At 40.0% G+C, this 20933-nt stretch overlaps 1 protein-coding gene across 1 annotated transcript; it reads left to right on the forward strand.

Moving 5' to 3' along the window:
- The first annotated feature begins 488 nt into the window (after positions 1–488).
- Positions 489–20112, forward strand: LOC127582608 (cystinosin-like). The gene is made up of 11 exons (XM_052038047.1): positions 489–549; positions 10796–10872; positions 11688–11766; positions 11896–11980; positions 12643–12749; positions 14434–14571; positions 15522–15621; positions 16284–16403; positions 17070–17240; positions 18252–18369; positions 19262–20112. Exons 2-11 carry the CDS (start codon positions 10812–10814, stop codon positions 19411–19413), a joined length of 1131 nt encoding a protein of 376 aa, XP_051894007.1. The 5' UTR covers positions 489–549; positions 10796–10811; the 3' UTR covers positions 19414–20112.
- The last annotated feature ends 821 nt before the right edge of the window (positions 20113–20933 follow it).

Below are 20933 nucleotides of genomic sequence, written 5' to 3' on the forward strand. Positions count from 1 at the left end.
TTGTGGGTGAGGATGGGGAGAGGAATTTTAAGGCTTGGGTTTTCCTGTGTTTATGGATTATACCCCTGCGGGAAGTTGTATGGAAACACCACCGGCTCCAGGTTTACCAGCAAGTCACACATCTCTATGGGGATCATCCGACCCAGGGATACCATCAGCAGAAGCGGCTCCCCCATCAAAGGCCATACACCCACGTCCACCTGCCGGGAATGTGCTCACACCGGAATCAAGCGAGCAACCTCTCCGGGCCCATGCGGGTCTCTCCACGCCTGGAACTAACCGGATACCTCCCGGTTCTGGCCACCATCAGTCTGCAGGGTCCAGGGACCCGGCGCTCGCCGGCGCAGGTGGGCAGGAACCGAGCGCCCACCCTCAACCCCACGGGAGCCCGCCACCGACCCAAAGCATCCCATTGGGCTCATTCCCGTCCGGGCTCCGCCTCGGTAAACGTTGTTGAGTATAAAACCCGGGACACTGGTCAGACTTTTATTAATAAGGGGACTCATCTGAAGAGGGAGTTGGAATTGCGGCTTTCTCACTGGAGCCCCTGTAAGTACTTCGTGTCCGTAGATCAGGTTGGAGCCAGTTCACTGATTCACCAAACTGTACTTCTCCAATTCGTTCGGTGTGTTGACCTTTACTTTAGAAGCGGGGCTCATTTGTCCTGCGCTAACTTTATCCTTCGGGTCACTACCGTTTTGCTGGGGCTTCTGTTCCCCCTGAGTTGAATTTCAGTGGGCAGTGAGTACTCTATTCCCGCTGTGAGCTTCTAGCCTCCAACACTCCATTAGTCGGAGCTTGTCTGAAACTCCCTATATCCAAACTGGTTTCAGCATCACCCCTGTTGGCTGCCCTGTTCCAGGCAGACTCGGTTAAAGCTCTATCCGGTTTACTTTGCCCACACAACCCCTTACTCCCAATTGCCATTGAGTCCACTTGACAACTGAAACCACAGCTACTTGGTTTTTATATTAAATTCTGTCTTGCCCTTAACCTCTGTCCTCTTAATGAGACCTTTGGTTGACAAGTTAAATGCAAGTATTTTATTTCCTTTCAATTTTGGGAGCTTCCTTGGTATCAGTGGTGTGCCCTTTGCTGCAGACTCTTGGAACTGTGCAAGTGGTGGCTTAATCCTTTGGTGTTACGATGGCCTTTACATCCTTCATTGAATGTTTTTCCAGTTTTCTACTCTCTGGTTTGATCCTCCTGATCTGTCTTGCAGTTGGTGAAAAGGTGCAGATAATGAAAGTTCTAAAAATAGCCTCACTCTCCAAAGGCTGGAAGTTCTCAGTTTAAATAAAGGCTCCACCTGGACCTCATTTGCAGGACTGGTTCTGAGTACAACTTTGAAAGGCTTTCCCATCTATGGAATTGCATCAAATGTTCCCTTTGATGCTTTGCAAAACCTGGGATGTAGTTAAGGGGTTGATTGGGTAATTAGAACTTGGAAGCATGAGCTTAATTGAAGCTGCGATGTTGGGAAACTGCTCCCTACAAGGGGAGGGATTTGAACAGTTCCACCAAAACTGGTGCAGGAGTCTGTTGGTGGCACTCGATGGACCAAAGTCATAACTTGGCTTTGGTCCAGGCACTTTTCAATCTATTATTTACCACCTTTAATAAGTCTTTTACAATACTGGCATAAATTTAATCTTGATTTTTTAACTGAAAATGACCACCAGATCTTAAAGCCTCTGCTAATGGTAAAGGTAGTGGAGACCATCCTACTTTGGAAGCTATTTCTAATCTGGACAGAAAATTTGATTGACGCTTTGCAGAATTGAAGTCTACTTTAAAAGACTTTGAAGAAAAACAAAATACTCTTATCCATGAGAATGCCAAACAAAGGCAATTAATTGCTGAACTCAACCAAGCTGGTAAAGAAATGCCAAACTCCACTTACTTGAAAAAGCCTTAATTACGACCAAGCAAAACCTGGAAAAGCAAACAGAGGATCATCGACCTGGAAGGACGCAGCAGGAGGGAAATTTAAGGATCATCAATTTTCCAGGAAATACCGAGACTGGTAACCCTACGGAGTTCTTCTCTAATCTTTTGATCGATGTTTTTGGTTCTGAAATGTTCCCTCTTCAGCCCATTTTGGATAGGGCTCAGAGCATTAAGACCTAAACCTGCCCTGGATCAAAAACCTCAGCCAGTAATACTGAGATTCTATTTTGTCAGCGTCAAGGAACTCCTGATTCGTACCGCTCGTAGACGTGGAATGATTCAATTTAAATAATGGAAGTTTGGAATAGTTGAAGATTACACCCCAGAAGTTACGAAAAAAGGCTGACCTGCAAACCAATTATGGCTCATCTCTATCAAAGCAGTTATCAACCTGCATTATTATTCCCAGCAAGGCTGCGAATTACACTCCCTGATAAACCCCATAAATGGTTTAAATCTATTCAAGCTGAGAATTTTCTTTTGAATTAGCTTTTAATTTTAGAAGCTAAGAAATTGTGGAAGAGATAGTGTTTTTTACCTTGATTTACTTCCTACTTGTTTTATTATCTAATTAATTTTTAGATTTAAACCTTTCATTTCTTTTCATATTTTTAATGTTTTGTTTTAATAACAAACAATTTAACAAAATGACTGCATTTGCTTTCTTTTTGATAAAAAAATACAGTTTAATAATTATAACTGTCAGCTGTTAACACCCTTTGGCTCTGTTTCAATCTCACCACTATGTTGTGAGTTTGTTATCTCTGTTTGTATTATTTTGTTCATTTTTAGACAAAACATGGGTGGTTTATATATTTTTTTCAATTTGGACTATTGCCACCAATAGAACAGGGGTTAGTTCAGTTAGAAGGTAGCTTACTGGCTGCCTATTGGCCAGTTTTCAGGCTGTTGGGGGAGGGGGGGTGAGGTTGTTTTCACGTTTTTTTCTTCTGGGCTAAACTACAAATTTTTCTAAATTGTTGTCACATCCGTTTCCTCTTTGAATATTTTTTACTTCTTCCTGTTGGTAAGACTTGGAAGTATCAAGATCAAGCCTCATGTACCATATTTTTAATCTGTTAAAATGGATAAGACTATTAATGTTATTTCATGGAATGTTAATGGCTTAAATAATCTGCTTAAATACAAGATTTTTTAAGTTTTTCATAGATTAAATGCTCAGATTATTCTTGTTTAGGAGACTCTCATCAGGAAGAAAGATAATCAATGTTTTTTAGATTTTGGAGGGGTCAACAGTTCCATTTGAATTCACAAGCAAAGGTGAAAGGAGTTTCTATTTTTGTAGACTCCTCAATTTCATTTGTTCATCATGAGACAATATCAGACCCAAATAGTAGACTTTTATTAATTACTGGTCTACTTCATAATAAGTTGATATGGTTAATGTTTATGCACCCAATGTAGATCACCCTGAATTTTTTAAACATCTATTTGCACTTTTTCCTAATTTAAATGAATACACTGATGGGTTTGTTTATTTAAAACCCTTCCATGGATAGATCCGTCAAATCCTGCACTTCCAAACAAATCCACTGTCTTTAATTCCTTAAGTTGAATTTGGAATTTTAGATGTTTGGAGATTTCTACACCATATAATAAAGAATTATCATTCTTTTCTCATGTTTACCATAACTACTCAGATTATTTTTATTGATGCTAGATTAGCTCCACTTACTATGGACTGCAAATATGATGCAATTGCCATTTCTGATTCATGCACCATTGACTTTATCAATTAAATTACCAGATGTATCCTTTGTCAGACAATAGCAATTTAATCCTTCTCTATTACAAGACTCAAATTTCATCCAATTTATCAAAGAACAGATTTCATTTTTCTTTAATTTTGCAGGAAAAATTTCCAGTGGGATAATAATGGGGTACTTTTAAAGCATATAATCTGTGGTCAAATTATTTCATATTCCACTGGTTTGAAAACAACTAACAGTGAAATACGTATATTGGGTGATAAGATTAAAGAATCGATTTTTAAAAAAATATTCTGATACTCTGAATCTGCAGCTTTTTAAAGAGAACAGAGCTCCAGTTACAACATAGTTTATTATTAACATCTTCAATTGAAAATCTACTACTTAAAAACAAAAGTCAATTTTGTATACATGGTGACAAATCCAGTAAATTATTGGCCACCAATTGAAAGCTACTGTATCTAAACATCAGGATTAATAAAATTCGTAAATCAGATGGTACCTATATGATAGATCAAGTTCAAATTAACAAATCCTTCCAAGGATTATATTCTTCTTTATACCAATCAGAATCCCCTGAGGATCCTACATTAATGTATGAATTTTTAAGAGATCTGAAGATTCCTCAACTATCTTTAAATGAAACGCTCTACATTAGATGCTCCCATTTCGGAGGAAGAAATAAAGTAATATTTTCAATGAATTCAGGTAAAGCACCTGGCCCTGATGGATATACAGCTGAATTTTTAAAATCCTTTTCTGATATTCTTGTTCCCTGGTTAGCCAAAGTCTTTTAAAGATGACCTATCAGTGGGTAAACTACCACAATCTTTCTATGAAGGAACTATTTCTTTTTGTTCTTAAAAAGGATAAAGATCCTGCTGATTGCATCTTATAGACCTATTTCTTTATTAAATGTAGATTCCAAAATATTGGCCTTTAGACTGGAAAAGGTTCTCCCACAAACTATCTCTGAAGACCAGACAGCATTTATTCAAGAAATTGTTATTTACATTTTAATATCAGGAGATTAATGAATATTATAGATCCCCCTTCATCTCAAATCCCAGAAATGTGTTGTTTCACTAGATGCTGAAAAGGCGTTTGACAGAGTCAAATGGGAATATCTATTCACTACACTTCAAAAAATTTAATTTTAACACTAAATTTATAATCTGGAAATTAAAATGATTTATTATGCACCTATGGCTTCAATACTTGCTAATAATCAAAGATCTCCTTTGTTTAGGCTTCTTTGAGGTACTAGACAAGGTTGCTCGTTAAGTCCTTTATTATTTGATATTGCTTTAGAACCCTCAGCTATTGCACTTCAGAATTCTTCAAATATATGTGGTATTACTTGCAGACAGATGATTCATAAGATATCTCTCTTTGCAGATGACCTGTTACTTTATATTTCTAATCTGGATGAATCTATCCCTGCAGTACTATCACTACTAGATCAGTTTAGTGTTTTTTCTGGCTATAGATTAAATCTTAATAAGAGCGAACTTTTTCCATTGAATATGCAAACCCCAATTTATAGCCAATTACCTTTTAGATTGGTAACTGACTATTTAATGTATTTAGGTGTTAAAATTACCAAGAAACATAAGGACTTATTTAAGGCTATCTATTGCCTTTAGTTGACCATGTTAAACAATTATTTACTAAGTGGTCTCCACTGTCTTTATCATTGGTAGGCCAAATTAATGCCATTAAGATGAATATTTTACCAAAATTTTTATATTTACTTCAAGAGATTCCAACTTTTGTCCCAAAATCTTTTTTTGACACTATTGATTCTAAAATTCTTTCATATATATGGCAGAATAAAAACCCAAGGTTAAGTAAGAAATATTTACAAAAACTAAAAAAAAAAATGGTGGTTTGGCCTTGCCTAACTTTAGATTATATTATTGGGCAATTAATATCAGATATTTAATATTTTGGATACAAGATTTTGATGTAATTCAATGGCCCAAATGGGTATGCCTTGAGCACCAATCAGTTCTTGAATTTTCATTAGTTTCTATTTTAGGAGCTCCACTCCCTTTTGCACTTAACAAATTGAGTAAACATACAACTAATCCAGTTGTTAAACATGCAATACAAATATGGTTTCAATTTCATAAATTTTTTAGATTGAATAAATTTAATTTGTCAAGTCCCATTCAATCTAATTTTTTCTTTCATCCATCCAGATCTGACTCAGCTTTTTCAATATGGAAGAGGAAGGGAATCGTATGTTTTCGGGATCTATTCACTGATAACTGTTTTTCATCTTTTGAACAATTGTCTAATAAATACAATTTGCCTAGATCACACTTTTTGATATTTGCAGATTAGAAATGTTTTAAAAACTACTATACCCTCTCTTCCAACACCTTACAAAATTGAAACTATGGGAAAATTTTAGGTCTTAATCCTTATCAGAAGGACTTGACAGCAATAATTTATGATTTAATTATGAAAATAAGTCTAGAATCATTAGACAAAATTAAGAATGAATAAGAAAGCAAACTCCAGACAACTATACCTACAGAGACTTGGAAGAAAATTCTTCATTTAGTTAATATATCTTCAATGTGTGCCAGACATTCTTTGATACAGTTTAAGGTAGTCCACAGGACCCATATGTCCAAAGATAAGTTAGCTTGTTTTTATAACCATATAAATCCTATATGTGATAGATGTAAATTGAATGTGGCTTCTTTGACACATATTTTGGTCCTGTCCTCTTCTGGGAAAAATATTAGAAAGACATTTTTAAAATTATTTCAAATGTATTGAATATTGATTTACAACCTCACCCTATCGCTGCTATTTTTGGTTTACCAAGGATAGTCTGGCCATCTATCTGCCTCCGCTAACCATATGATTGCCTTTGTTACATTAATGGCCAAATGATCCATTTTGCTTAAATGGAAGGATCCAATACCCCCTACTATTCAATGGTTCTCTCAAACGATATGTTTAAACTTGGGAAAAATTAGGAGTGGTACTGTTGATCCTTCACTTAAATTTGAAGATATTTGGAGTCCATATATTAAATATTCTCACATGATGTAGATCCCCTTTCAATAACTTTCCAACTTGGAGGAACGGAGTTGATGACAAAACATTGCTCTGTTTCTACTGAGAAATTTTAGCCCAGTTTTTTCTTTGTTGTTCTTTTTTGAGATTTTTTTAGTTTAGTTTATATTGTTTACAATTTTTCTTTTTGATTTGGGGATTTTAAATTTATTATAAATCTTTTTCTTTTCTTTTAAATTATATTCACTTACTAAGATCATTGGATCAAGATTTTTAAAATATTGTTCTTTATGATTATCTATGCTATGATTGTTATCCTGATCTTTGTATTACATGTATAAACATTGATGCTATATATCAATTTGTATTAATTTGAAAACTAATGAAAAGATTGAAAAAGAGAGACAAAACTGGTGCAAGGTGAATTGACAACTTTAGTTAATGGTTTTTTAATGAAACATTGAATGTATTAAGAGTTACAGAACCAAAATAGGCTGCTGTTGAAAGAATGTGGTCTGTCGACTGTTATTATATACCTGCAGAGTTAAATTGCTCACGTTGGATTTTTAAAACAAAACGAGCTGAGATTGGATCCTTCCCTGAGAATCTGTCTCTAGATCCTACAGACTTTAATAACTCTTAATGGTTCTTGTCACTTCTGCCAATGGTTCCTTCTGAAATATTTGCCTTTTCTGTATTGGAGGCAATTGTCCATTTTTATAAACATTGAACCATTACTTATTTGGTATTCAAATGTAAGTGACTACTAAATGAGGTCCTGTGCCTAATGGGATACAAGACCTTGATGCCAGTAGACACATGCTGGAGCTAGTAACACCAGGATTGAGAGATCAGTGTCAGCTGGTGTCACAGATGCAAATGGTGACTGGTAAAGTTCGTAAAGAACAAGAGTAGGCTGCTCTACCACTTGCTGCATTGTGGTTAATTGGTTTTACTCCCTTGTTTATCTTTTTAACTATCTTAAAATTCAGTCTCTGCTTTTACCAACCTTTGAGTTCCAAAGACTTCTTGACCTTCCTGTTTTACCCTGTCTAGATCTCTCAGGATCTGTTTCAATCAAGTGGCATGTGAATTCTGGAATTTAGATGTGCTACTTGTCTGGAATTTGAGGAAATGACTCTGGCCCAATAGTTTCAACTTTGTCTCAACGTCAAGAATGGGCTGCTTGCAGATAAATCTACTGTAGTCCATTGTTGACCTAAGATTTATAAATAGCTATATCAACACTGAATGTCCAGGAGCAGAACTTTGTTCAGGAGGTGCTACATGTGCAAGTCTCAAACTGGGAGTGAAGTTGAATTCCCTGGACAGTGTAGCTGTAATATCTTCCAGATGGTCATGTCAAAAATCCAGACATGACTGCAGATGTTAGAATCTGCTGGATGAATGCCAATAGGTCAGGCAGCATCTGTGGCAGGTGCTCCCACAGATGATGCTCAACCTGATGGGTTTCTTCAGCAGAAGGATTCTAAAAAATCCTGCTGGTTTGTTGATCCTTTCCCATTGTGGGATTTGTCATTAACACCTCTGGCTTGTGATTCCAGAGCTATAAAGTTTGAATTGATAACTTTCTACTACCTTCTGAACTGGGCCAATAACCCATATGGTTGTTACTCCAGGGAAAAAATGGTGCATAAACTGAGCTTGGTATACTGCATCAGGAGGTCAGTTAGCCTTGCAAATGAAGCTGATATTGGGACTCTTTTCCCAGCAACCATCTGATAGTTATGCTCATTGAATATTTTGGACTGCTTCATAATCTCTGGATATAGTCTGTACCTGCCAGCAGGTTAAAACTGCCAGTGGTACAACAGTGGGATGGAAACTGATTCCAGACTCCCTTTGTTAGATGAGTCAAGACTACCCTGCTTTGAATTGTACTGAAGAACTGAACAGCAAGGGAATTGAATGTACTCTGCATTTGCGGGGGGGGGGGGGGGGCGTGGGGAGGGGGACCTTGAATACCCATCACTGGAATAGCTTGGTGACAAAGCTTGAACTTTTAAAGAGCAAACAAAACTATTGATGTTGAAATAACAAATGCTGTGATCATCTTGTAGGGAATTTGATGTTCAGACAAGTGACCATGTATCGGAACTGGAATTGGCATGGAAGCAAATGTGGGTGGGGTAGTGAGGAAAGGAAAATGGGGAAGCCTGTGGATTGAATGGAAGGCAAGGAAGGTTAACGGTCATAAAATTGTACAGAAATGGGTCCACCATGTCCAATGCTGATCTTTTTTGTCCACATCACTAATCCCATTTCCTTGCATTGGGACTGTATCCTTTGATGGCTTGCCCATTTAAGTATCTAAAGACCATGGTGCTGGTCAGAAGGTAACAATTGGTAAGATACCAAGATTGAACTGGAGGTTGAATGCAATAGCATAGGCCATTATTGGAGATAGTTTGAAAGGTGCAAGTGCCTCATTGAGGAGGGTTCAGAGAGATGGGTGCGACTGACAACTGGGTGCCCTTGCTTGCATATGGAATTGGTTAGTTTCCTCCCTTTTATTGTGGACTGACCACCTTGGGAGGAGGTGCAGAAAACTAAACTGAAAATGGTGTTGGGAGCCTGGCTGGAAGGAGATGAGGGTTGTTGTCCCTTCTGCGGTTCTGGTGAGGGTTGGTTGGGGGTGTGCTGGAGTGGGTTATTCCTTTGAAAGGGCACCCTTCAAGTTCTGGAGATGCACTTGAAAATCTGGTTGGGGATCCATGTAGGTCATGAAGATCTTAATCTTTCTGTGGGGGAAGATTAGTATTGGAAAGTGTCCTTGATGCAACCAAAGGAACTAGACACTAACTAGTTTAAATCTAAGAAGCAGCATTATGTGCAGTGTTAAACAATTGTATGTACAGCAGATTAAAGCTGAAGTGTTGAAGCATTGATGTGATCACTAATCAACCATTGGGGGAATAGGGTTGGAGTATTCCCATCCTTGCTAGTGACAGCCCAGTGCAAAGTGCAGAAAACCAGTTAGTGATGCTTCTCAGCCATAATTGCTGAGTGGATGGCACACCTTGACCTTCCTAAAATCCTAACATTGCAAGCTGGCCACTTATCTGTGGTTGTGTGCACCAGATACAGTAAATACTAGTACTTTACAGGATTTAGTTCAATTTGCATATTGCCAGGTGAAGTGGTCCATATCTGACACTTGGATGAGCTGGTTTGTGGTAACACCTTCTATGTCTCACTGATCAGCTGCATGGTGACAAGTATTTGTCTAGACCAGCACACATACTGCAGTTACAAGACCAGATCTGAGAGTTGAACATTGTAAATGGAAAGGCAGGGGGTCAGTCACTACCGAAGTGTAAGGAGTGGTGAAGTTGCAATCCAATTCCTCCTTGTCTGGATGAGTACTACCTCTTCTCCAAAGAACCTTGAATCTATCACTCTATTCTCTTCCACAGTGAACCATAGTTGCACTCTGGAATTGTCAAGATACATTGGAGCAACTCTCCAAGGCTCCTTCATCTTCTAAACTGTCATATTCATTTACCTATGACAAAGGCAACAGGTGTATACAAGTCACAAATGACTTCAAATTGCATCACCATTTCCTCACGGGATCAAAATCTTGGAACTAGCTCCTTCATAGTCCTGCTTTTTTTATAAACAAGGTTCACCTTTTGAAGAAGCTATCACTTGGAGTAAATGGAAATATTGGTGCGGCCATCCCCCGATTCCAAATAAAATAAACTGACCTCTCCTCATTTGGTCTCCAGCCCACCTGATCAAATGTATCCAAGCAGTAGATAACAGCTTAAACTCTTGGAAAGTTGACTGGGAGCAGTTTTGTATCTCTGTCAATGTACTTGCTGCCTGCTGTTGCTTGGGTGTCTGGAGACTAACTTTGTCCAAAAGCTAAAGGTTTGATTGAATTGAAAACTCAATTTTGGATAACTGAACTTTAATGCACCTTCTGGTTTCCATGTCAATCACAAAGTGAAAATAGAAGTTGGAGCAGTCTTTGGCTAGCAATCTCTCCTAGCAAATGGATTGTATTTTAAATGGATGGTGGGAAGCTGTTTTTGATATTTCCTCTTCTGCAGGTCTACAGCCAGAGATATGAAGCTCCCAGTACCCCTCATGATCCTCATTTATAGCCTGGTCAACTTGCTGCAAATAGGTAAGTTCTTTTGAAGACCAGAAGGCAATTTTACCCAATGTTTACAAAGTAACCCTTTCCCTACCCACACCTCCAACCTTGATTTGTTGTTCATTCACCAGCCTGTATCTTCCCAAAGAATACATACTTACTACACAGGAGACAATTTGACCCATTGTAGGCTGCTGGCATGGACTCAAGCAATACCTTCAGTCTAGTTCTCCCTCATTATTTCTCTGTAGATCTAACTTAATTCTCTCTCAAGTCCCCTTTGGTTTTTTCTATTTGCCTACCAAGGGCCAATTAACCCACTTTGGGATGTGGGAAGAAACCAGAGCAAGGAGCCCATGTGGTCATGGGGAGAGAGTACCCAAGGTCCAGACTGAACCTGGGTCCCTGGAGCAGTAAGGAGGTAGCACGCACTACTGCACTGACCCAATATTTGCATCTTCCTCACCATTTAGTATGCCTTTCAAGTTTTGATATCATCTGCAAATTTTTTCGTACTCTTGTTCAGATATCTGAAGTAATTTGCAAGTTTGTAGGATTTTTCCGGGGAGGTGTAGGAACTGTTCCCTGGCAACCAGGATAAGGATCCACAAGCTTGGATCCAGGGGATGGTGGGAAGTGTTAATTGACAGGTGGTAATGATACATTAATCTCCACCCCACGAAATGCTGGGGCCTGGACTCCTCTCTGACTGTAGATACTAAGGAAGTCTTTGTTAGAAAAATAGAATAGGCCTTGGAAAGGTGGTCTGTAACTGAATTGAGGGCAGGGGTGGATGATAAATGACTTAATTTATAATCTGTAAACAATCAACCCTCTATTTTCAGAAGCATCAGAGACATTGATTGTTCCAGAATTTGTTAGTCTGACAGTTAACAGCATTCAGAATGTCAAGATTGCTGTAAGGTAAGCCCCAATGGAACTGTGTAAATTAACAGAACCCAGACTCTGTACTTGGGTTTGACCATATTAAGAAACTGCACATGTTAGGGACAATTTATACCCTAATAATGGGTCTACTTCTATCCTCGACAGTGTTCCTCTGCCAGAGACCATAATCATCAGACTTGCCGTGACCTTCTCTTCCAAACAAACTAGTATTGTTGAACTCCCTGAGCAAGTGAGTAACATTGTCCAGACTTGAACCACCAAGACAGGGTGTTGGCTTGAGATTTGGATTCCTTCCTAACATGCCCACCAGTTGCTTTCCCTGTAAACTCTTGCACTGCTTCTTCCTCCCCCCCCCCCCCCCCCCCCACACCCAGTGCACTGTGACTTCAGCTCAGTTTAAAAATTGCACGTTGCTAATCATGTTCTGCATGAGGGCATTGTTGCCCCACAGCTTGTGCTCAACTCTTCCGTCAGGCCTGCAAACATTTGTCTGCACAGCCTGTAACTACCCTCTTCCTGCCACTGCAAACTTTCTTCCCATGTACAAGGTCACATTGTTTAGTGTTTGCTTATTAAGTTTAGTAGCATCATATTCCTTTGATCCACTTCTTGATCTGGTCTTATTTTGTCTTGTGTAGAGAAATGTGCCTCTGGAAGATGACTTGGTAGCTATTTGAGTCTTTGTATTCCCGTGGTTCAAATGACAAACTTGACTACAGGAGGTTTTGGGTATCCTGTGGCTGTAATTTGGTGCACTTGGTATCTACCCCATGTGTGGAACAATCCCTTGGATGGAGGGACATGTCATTTAAAGCGATGTTGCACTTATTGATTTCACCTCCATTCTTGCTGCTTACGAATGCAAAATGGTTCTTCTTCTTATTGTTTTAGATCCTCTTGCCCAAGTTTGCAAGATCTTCATCATTCACAGTCAGAGGAGTCGAAGTTGGACAAGTCAGTGTTTGCCTTCAGTCTAACAGCAGCAGCAATGTGACCAGGTGTGTACCCACTACAGACTGACCCACGAAGCAAAAAATCCTTTTCTCCCACTGTCCCCACATCCCAATGGTGGCCTTTCATTGGAACCATTGGTGTCAATCATCTGTTGCATCCAAACATGTCTCTAATTGCTCATCTACATGATCCCAAATCACTGCTTTAGGCCTGCAGTGTCTGTACCATGTTAATCAGATTTCCAGATTAAATTCAAATTGCCTAACACTAAATGAAACTCTCCTTTTTGATTATATTGGGGGAGGGGGAGATGTGAGATGATTTTGTTTAGCCCTCACTTTTATATTAAAAATAGCTGCCATTTTTGCCAGGAGGGTTTGACTTTGGATCTGAGCATTGAGATTTAAAAAGATACTGGGGTTGTATCTTCAACCTGCAGCCATGCAACTTGGTGACACTGACCACCTGACTCTTACTTCCATTGACTTGAATTCCTGGCTCCAATTTTACATGGATACCTCTTGAGCAGGGGCTGTTCACAATTGCAATTTAAGGCCAGAATGAAGATATTTCTCAAGACTGCATGAGATCATGGCCTACTGAGATGATTTGATATACCTTTTCCTGTAATGAAGGAAATAGGGGTACAGTGGAGATGCTGCATATCTCAGGCTGTTGATGTCAATGGCAGAAGTTTAGACATTCAAGAAATCCTTTAAAATTCCTTGTCCAAATAAATTGGATTATTGTCACATGTACCAAGGTACAGTGGGGAAAACTTGTCTTGCGTAGTCTGTACAGATCATTTCATTACTTCAGTGCATTGAAGTAAAAGGGAAAACAATAACAGAATGCAGAATAGTGTCCCAGTTACAGAAAGTGCAGGCAAACAAGCAGCAAGGTCATGAGGTAGGTTGATGTCAAGGGTCCATCTTGCCATACTAGGGGACTGTTCAATAGACTTGTAACAGTGGGATAGAAGCTATCCTCGAGCCTGGTCCATCCTTTCAGGCTTTGGAATGAGCAGTCATCATAGATAATGGATCACCAGGTTTGCTAAGAATTTAAGAATGTTCACCAAAATGGCAAGGTAACTGAATCACTTGCATAGTAAATTGTAACAGGGCATGTGTAACTAAAATGACATTTTTCCTTCATCTATTACCTTAGATGGGAATATTTAATACAAAAGTACTGAGAATAGTTCATGGGCAGTACAGTGGTACAGCAAGTAGAGCTGTTGCCTGGTAGTTCCAGTGACCATGTTCAATCCTGACCTTGGGCACAGTCTGAGTGAAGATTGCATATTCTCCCTGTGACTGTGGGTTTCCTCAAACATCCTAAAGATGGGTGGGTTCATTGACCACCATAACTTCTCTCCAGGCCAGTGGTAGAGAGAATAAGTTGTAGGCAAATGGGGTTATTCAGAGCTGGTATAGATTTGAGGGCCAAAATAGCCACCAGTGCAATGAAAGTAGAGGTACAAAGGCAAACCAGGAAGTTTTAAACCCAATTTGCAAGTGCAGCAAGAAATTCTAACCAGGCAAGATGTCATCAAGCTGTTACTTTCCTAAACAGAACTAGTAAATCTCTTATCTAGCAAGACTGAATCAACCTGCAACTTCAATAGATCTGTCTCTTGAACACTTTCTCTACCACCTAAATAGCCCTTGATCGATGTACTCTTTACTCCAGTATCTGCATTAATTGTTTAAACTTGTTTTGTAGGAGTCCAGCACACATTCATTTTCTGGTGGTGCACAGCAGTGTCCTGAAGGTTGTGAATGTGATCATTGGTTGGATATACTTCCTGGCGTGGTCCATCTCTTTCTACCCTCAGGTTCTTGAAAACTGGAGGCGTAAAAGGTAAAGGCTACTGACTGACTTCTGGACTCAAACCAGACAAATTCTGGTTCAGTCCCTCACTGCAGATGAATGTATCCAGCTGGTCCCAGAATGGAGTAAAATGGAATAGTGGTTGATGCATGAATTGGCTGCTGTAAATTACATAGTGTAGATGTGGTAGGAAACTGGTGGGGAGTTACCCAGTTGAATGGGTTACAGAAAAGTGGGGCATGGAATACCCTGGGAGCTAGCACAGGCTGAAGAGGCCATTTTCCCCATTGTACTGCAAGAAAACAAGATCAAAGCATAGGTCTAGGTTTTGCTACTTCAAGAGCTAACTATGCTGTAATAATATTGTTGCTGGTTTCAAGACTTGCTTCTCTAGGTTGAGTATCTTTCCCCCCCCCCCCCCCCCCCCACCTTCCCACCTGGGAGGGTGGGGGAGGTGCATTGACATGAAGTCTTGTGGTAAAGCTTGCCAGCTGTGTTGCAGTAGGATACCTGTCAGTGGCATCCTTGACAATCTTGAGTTTCCACTGCTGTGGTGCTGGGATTGTGCCGTTTGCATTGCAGCAGTGTCAGTTCACAGCTCACTTCACTTGTACTCCTTGTTTGGACTTGACCAAACCTGGTAGTGAGATTGCCATAATGTACATTTCAATAAGACTTGGAGGAACAATCTACAGTTTTCATTAGAAACATTTCTCTAAATGGGAAGCCTTTCATAAATGTAATACCTTGGGTGGGGTTTTGATTCTTGCTCTCTTCCTGCCTTTTGTCCCAAGCACTACCCAAATGTGAGAACTTGTGATTTTAATGTCTGCCAATTAATGACTTGCATTGATTTCCACAGTAGCCCCAGAATGTGTGAAGCCCTGATGAAACTAATTGCCTACAGAGCTGAAATGTGCAAAAGACTTTAATGCTGTAGAAACTGACATTGTGAATGTTTGATTCCATCTCCTTAACAGTGTAATTGGATTGAATTTTGATTTTCTGGCACTGAATCTAACTGGTCACCTGGCATATGGAGTATTTAACGTTGGCCTCTTCTGGATTCCTTGTGTTAAGGTAAAGACTGAGCTGTTCAAATGATGAATTATAAGATAGAACATCTTAAACTTGGACCATGATTTGCACTCCATAACTCTAGCCAACTATCCACCTTTACTTTAATCCCAGGAGACCAATTCCCTGGATTGTGATTGGGTAGTTCAATAGCTGTTGCTCTGAGCAACAATTTCACTTTTGCCCTTCTCCAAGGATACTCTTGTGCTGTTTAGGATTCTGATCTACTTGGTGTTGAACTACTAGTCACAGTGCTTAGGGAGTGGGTTGCAGTCTCTTGTTCACCAAATGGCAATCTTTGAGAAAAGTGGATGCTAAATTCGTCTTAAGCTGATGGAGAGTTGTACAACATCACTTGATTTGATGGTAGCAAGGGTGAGAGCATGTGGCGTGTTTGAGCCTGGAGTGCAGATTGCCACTACCAGTCCTTCTACCAGTAGAGACTTGCTGGTTACCCATTAGAAAATAAATTACCACAAATATTATAAAATGTTAATGGGTAACTTTTTCACTTTAAATTTGGTGAAGATGTTTCTGCTTCTATTTGGGTGTGGGAGAAAGCTGCTTGGTACACTAGGCCACTAAGGTTCTGAAGGGTATTTTCAACATGCGACAAACTTGGTCTAAATGTGTTATTGAGTAGTGTTTCTGACTTGTCTTTCCAGAAACAATTTCTTCAGTGTAATCCAGATGGAGTGAACCCAGTGGAATCAAATGATGTCTTTTTTAGCCTCCATGCTATCTTCTTAACATTGATTACAATCTTTCAGTGTTGCATCTATGAGGTTAGTGTCTCTTGTGCAGAGTGGGGTGATTTTTCAGGCTCCAGTTCTAGTAATCAGACTGGATGTGGCATGAACCACAGGCTCGGAAGTACTCACTCCTTCCCTGGCCTAACAATTGGTTCCACTAAGGTATTACTGTAGCCTTTCTGTGAAGCTCTCTTCAGCTTAAGTTTTCAACTTGTTGAATTCCAGCATTAGAGTTTCTGATTATTCTCCTCCCTTCAGTGATGGTTCCCTTTCATGTATGAAAATTATTGGAGGACTTATTCTCCTCCCTTCAGTGATGGTTCCCTTTCATGTATGAAAATTATTGGAGGACTAAGCATGTAATCTTAACTTCCACCTTGATCTTCACTGTTCTAGAGTTATTTTCCCCAATGATCTAGCTGTATGATCTGTACTAGATCACTTGTCTAGTTAGGGTTTGAACATCACACAAACCTGTAATTGAAATTTGATCACCTAATAAATGATGTTAGTTAAATCCTTAGTGGAGATTTGAAGGGATGGGTCTGAGCTTTGTAATCAGGTTGCACTAAGATTTTGACTATTGATGAATTTTGTGTAGCTGTCAAATGTTAACATTCCTGTAAAGCAGTTGAGGCTATCCTCATTTAGGTGGCTCTTGAGGCATGTGGCTGATCATTTTGGTTCTTTTTGTCACAGCGGGGGTCACAGAGGGTGTCCAAGACTGCTTCTGGGTTCCTTGTAGCCGCATGGCTGCCTGCTATGGTCTTTGTCGTCCTGGCTCTAAGTGGCCAAATAACATGGCTCCAACTTGTCTACTATTTCTCCTACATCAAGCTGGGCATCGTCCTCATTAAATATATTCCTCAGGTAAGCGTGTGGTTATACAGGACCACAACCAATGTGAGCAGAAGGCTTGTTTAAACCACTGACATCTGATATCACAATCTCACCTGTGTGAAGATCTTGGATCTGGGTCCTGACTTCAAACCAGTCTTGAGGGGTATTGATGCCTGACAACCAGGTGCTTTGGCTCCAGTTGCCCAGAGCCCAACTCTGGCAACTTGAACATTGATACTCTGGTGCAGATAATTGGCTAAACAATTAAGGCAATGCCATCAGCATGCTGTTCTCTGCACACCTCCCAAAGCAATGGTTGAAGCATCAATGTGAGGATTTTGGTACCAGAATGAGTACTAATGGGCAGGTGCTATCTGATCAAAAATCCTTTTGGAGAAAGCTTGCTCTTTTCACTTATTTTTGCACCAAAAGGGAAGGTTATTACTGGGGTGTGACTGGCTTCCATTCATCTTGGACCCCATTTGACTTGTGCACATGAGAATAAATTTGTATGCACAGGAGCAATGAAAAGCTTGCTTGCAGCAGCATCACAGGCCCAGCATTAGAGACACAACATTCACAAGAGAAATATAAATTGCACAGAAGGCAATTAAACAGAACAGTCCACTGTGCAAAGTGGTCATAATGTTACTCTACTGGGGTGATTAGGGTTGTTCAAGAACTGAACAGTTGAAGGAAGTAGCTGTTCTTGAACCTGATGGTGAGGGACTTCAGGCTTCTGTACCTCCTGCCTGATGGTAGCTGCAAGAAGAAGGCATAGCCTGGAGAGCAGGGATGTTTGGATGTTGCCGCCTTGAGACAGTGCCTCGTGTAGCTACTAATGGTGGGGCAGGATGTGCTCGTGTTGTGGCCTGAAAGCCAGGCTTGTTGGTAATTGGTATCATTTGTTCTTGCCTGAGATTCTGAACTCTTCATAGAAGGCAGGTGGTTACCTGACTAGTGCAGGAGTTGCCTAATTGTAAGGTATTTGTCCTGCGATTTGTCAGGAATTGGTTACACTGCAGTTTCTTCTGTCTGCAGGCTTACATGAACTATCAAAGGAAGAGCACCATTGGTTGGTGCATTTGGAACACACTGCTTGACTTGACTGGGGGCATTTTCAGCCTTCTACAAATGTTCTTGCAGTCGTACAACAATGGTAAGACCCTTTCATTGAAATGGTTGACTTGTGAGGTAAGCACTTCATGGAAAGTGCTGTGTGCACTAACTAGCAGGGCATGGATAACTGGACCAGGGAGTGTAGGTACAATCTGGTGACCTAACATTAAAATTAACTTGTCTTTGTTCCTTGCGTGGTGCTTTGTAATCCTAACTTGTGGTGAGTCAGTGCAGAACCCAAAGCATTTTGAAAGCCAAGTTTACACTTGGAAAATCTAAACTGCAGGGCACTGGAAACCTGAAAGGGAAATGCTCAGCTGGTCATTCAGCCTCCAAGAGCAACAGGGTTAGCATTCCTGGTCAGTGTATTAGTTCTGATTAGTCATCAACCTGGAATATCAGCTCTCCCTCTTCACAGGTGCCCGACCTGAGTCTTTCCAGAATTCACTAGAGCAGGTTGAGCATCGGTGGGAGGGGAAGGAACTTTCAACATTTTGGGCTGAAACCCTGCATCAGGGCATAATTCCTTTCTTCCCACAGATGCTACTCAACCTGCTGAGATCCTCCAGCAGACTGCAGCATCTGTCTTCTCTCCAGAGTTCATGGGTTTTAAATAGTTAAGACCTCTTCACTTAAGGCTTGCCTGACCTACCTTCAACAAAGTTGGCAGTTTCTGACCTGAAACTATTTGCTTGCCTACAGGCATCTTGAGCAAAGCCCACTTGTGCTGTAAGATTTGACTGTCCTTGGAACATCAGTCACATGTTCTCCTCCTGTAGTCTGTAAATCTCCTAGTGATCTGGCTACTTGGACATCTGCACAGAAAGCACTTCAATCTCACTCCTGGATGACTGATTAACATTCTGAGTAGATTCTGAAATGACCAATGATACCATCCTAGGCACTTTCTGAAATCCACTTTTTTTTTGCAGATGAATGGATGCTGATCTTTGGAGACCCAACAAAGTTTGGTCTTGGACTGGTATCCATCTTGTTTGATGTCATCTTCATGGTGCAGCATTATTACTTGTACAAAAAACCCAAAGTCAACATGTCACTGAATGATGGCCTTTCTGTTAAATAACAGGCTTTTGGTATGGTTCAATAACTTTGTACAATATACACTGGGTAGTAAGGATTTGTAATAGAACTACACAAGGCTATGAGTTAGGAAACTTAAATAGTTATTTTACAATACCCTGCTTCTGAGCATCAAAGTTCATCCCTCCCCAACCCCCAGATGAGAACCTTCTGAAGATCTTGGAATAAGTGAACAATTAAATGAGTGGAACATCTAAATTTGCCATCAAATCCACTTAGATGCAGGTATTTACAGGTGTGGGGAAATGGGGCAGTAATTTATGGGTAACTTTGTTTGGAATGGTGCACCTTGGATAAACCCTTGCACTTGGCTTTTTAGAGTTGCCAAATTTTAAACTAGTTCCTAATTCTGCTGGCAATAAACACTTGAAGTTGAAATGCAATTCACCAATTAATGCTTTCCTATAACCCTCACTAGTCACTTCCATTTGGAACCCCACACCATACAGAATGTCCCATCCTCCCTCTAGAGCCTGGATATTGAACATAGTTAGAACCTCCAAATCAGCATTTATTATAAATGAGTTTTGTCAACTGTCAAATTGTCTTGCTGTGGTTGGTTTATTTTTGTGGCTCCAAATCCAGTTTGTATTGGATTGAGATGTTAATGTAGTGAACTTTCATTCTGTGGAAATAGTTGGCTCAAGGCAGAGTGTTTTAATTAAACAATGTGCTTAAATATTCAGCTTGTGAATTTGTAATCTGTATTTAATAGCTGCTGCTTTCTCATCTGGCTCTAAGAAAGATGAACCTTAATGTTTGGCTGATCCTGCCATTACAGGTGATTCTCTAGAGCAAGGTTGTCCAGAAATGCAGGCTGGCCATCTAAGCAGTGAGGCTGGTAATGGGGACCATTCTAAGGGAGCAGTGTTACAAGACTGATCTTCAAAAAAAACTATCTGAATTTTCCTACCAACCTTTAACCATCTTGTTCTGTTCACACCTGAGTGAGCAAAAGGATTCTTTGCCAAATTTGGTTGATATGGGATTTTATTACTGTAGCTAGAACATTGGAGCAAATAGACTAGTTATGCAGCACTGAATTAAGCAACACATTGTAATAAAGGGCATTTAGAAAATGAAGAATAATCTCCAGCTGATCTGACCTTTACTCCCAATACCCTGGCTTCATCTCATCAGGTACTCCTGGCAAATATTTTGCAGCTTCCTTCAAGCATCTTTTCACTATGTTGTTGTGAGGAGGGCGGTAATGGTTCACATTGACCCAAATGCACAGTTGCTGTATCCTTGCATTTTGAGTAAGTCAACTCATAATGTCAATGGCATTACAGCAGCAGCTGAGCTTGAATCCCAGGCAGCAATTAAGCCTAGAAACCGCTTCCACTGAACTCAGCATATTGAGAGCACATCCACAATGGCATCTCAGTGGAGAATAGAGGCAGTGACTTCAAGACCACCTATATCCATATAGTTGCTCATCTCTGCTTCAGTTCATCTGAAGCTCTAGTCCCTGTTTGATAGATGTGGCTATTCTTGTACACA

This window comes from Pristis pectinata, chromosome 24, assembly GCF_009764475.1.
Source record: "Pristis pectinata isolate sPriPec2 chromosome 24, sPriPec2.1.pri, whole genome shotgun sequence".
Lineage (NCBI taxonomy): Eukaryota > Metazoa > Chordata > Chondrichthyes > Rhinopristiformes > Pristidae > Pristis > Pristis pectinata.

What these genes read in the sequence shown, in the direction of transcription:
- LOC127582608 (XM_052038047.1), top strand. Translation starts at nt 10,812, where the DNA reads ATGAAGCTCCCAGTACCCCTCATGATCCTCATTTATAGCCTGGTCAAC. An exon ending in TTCAGTGTTGCATCTATGAG is followed by an intron (nt 16,404 to 17,069) that starts GTTAGTGTCTCT and finishes TTTTTGTCACAG; the next exon opens with CGGGGGTCACAGAGGGTGTC. An exon ending in TCATTAAATATATTCCTCAG is followed by an intron (nt 17,241 to 18,251) that starts GTAAGCGTGTGG and finishes TTCTGTCTGCAG; the next exon opens with GCTTACATGAACTATCAAAG.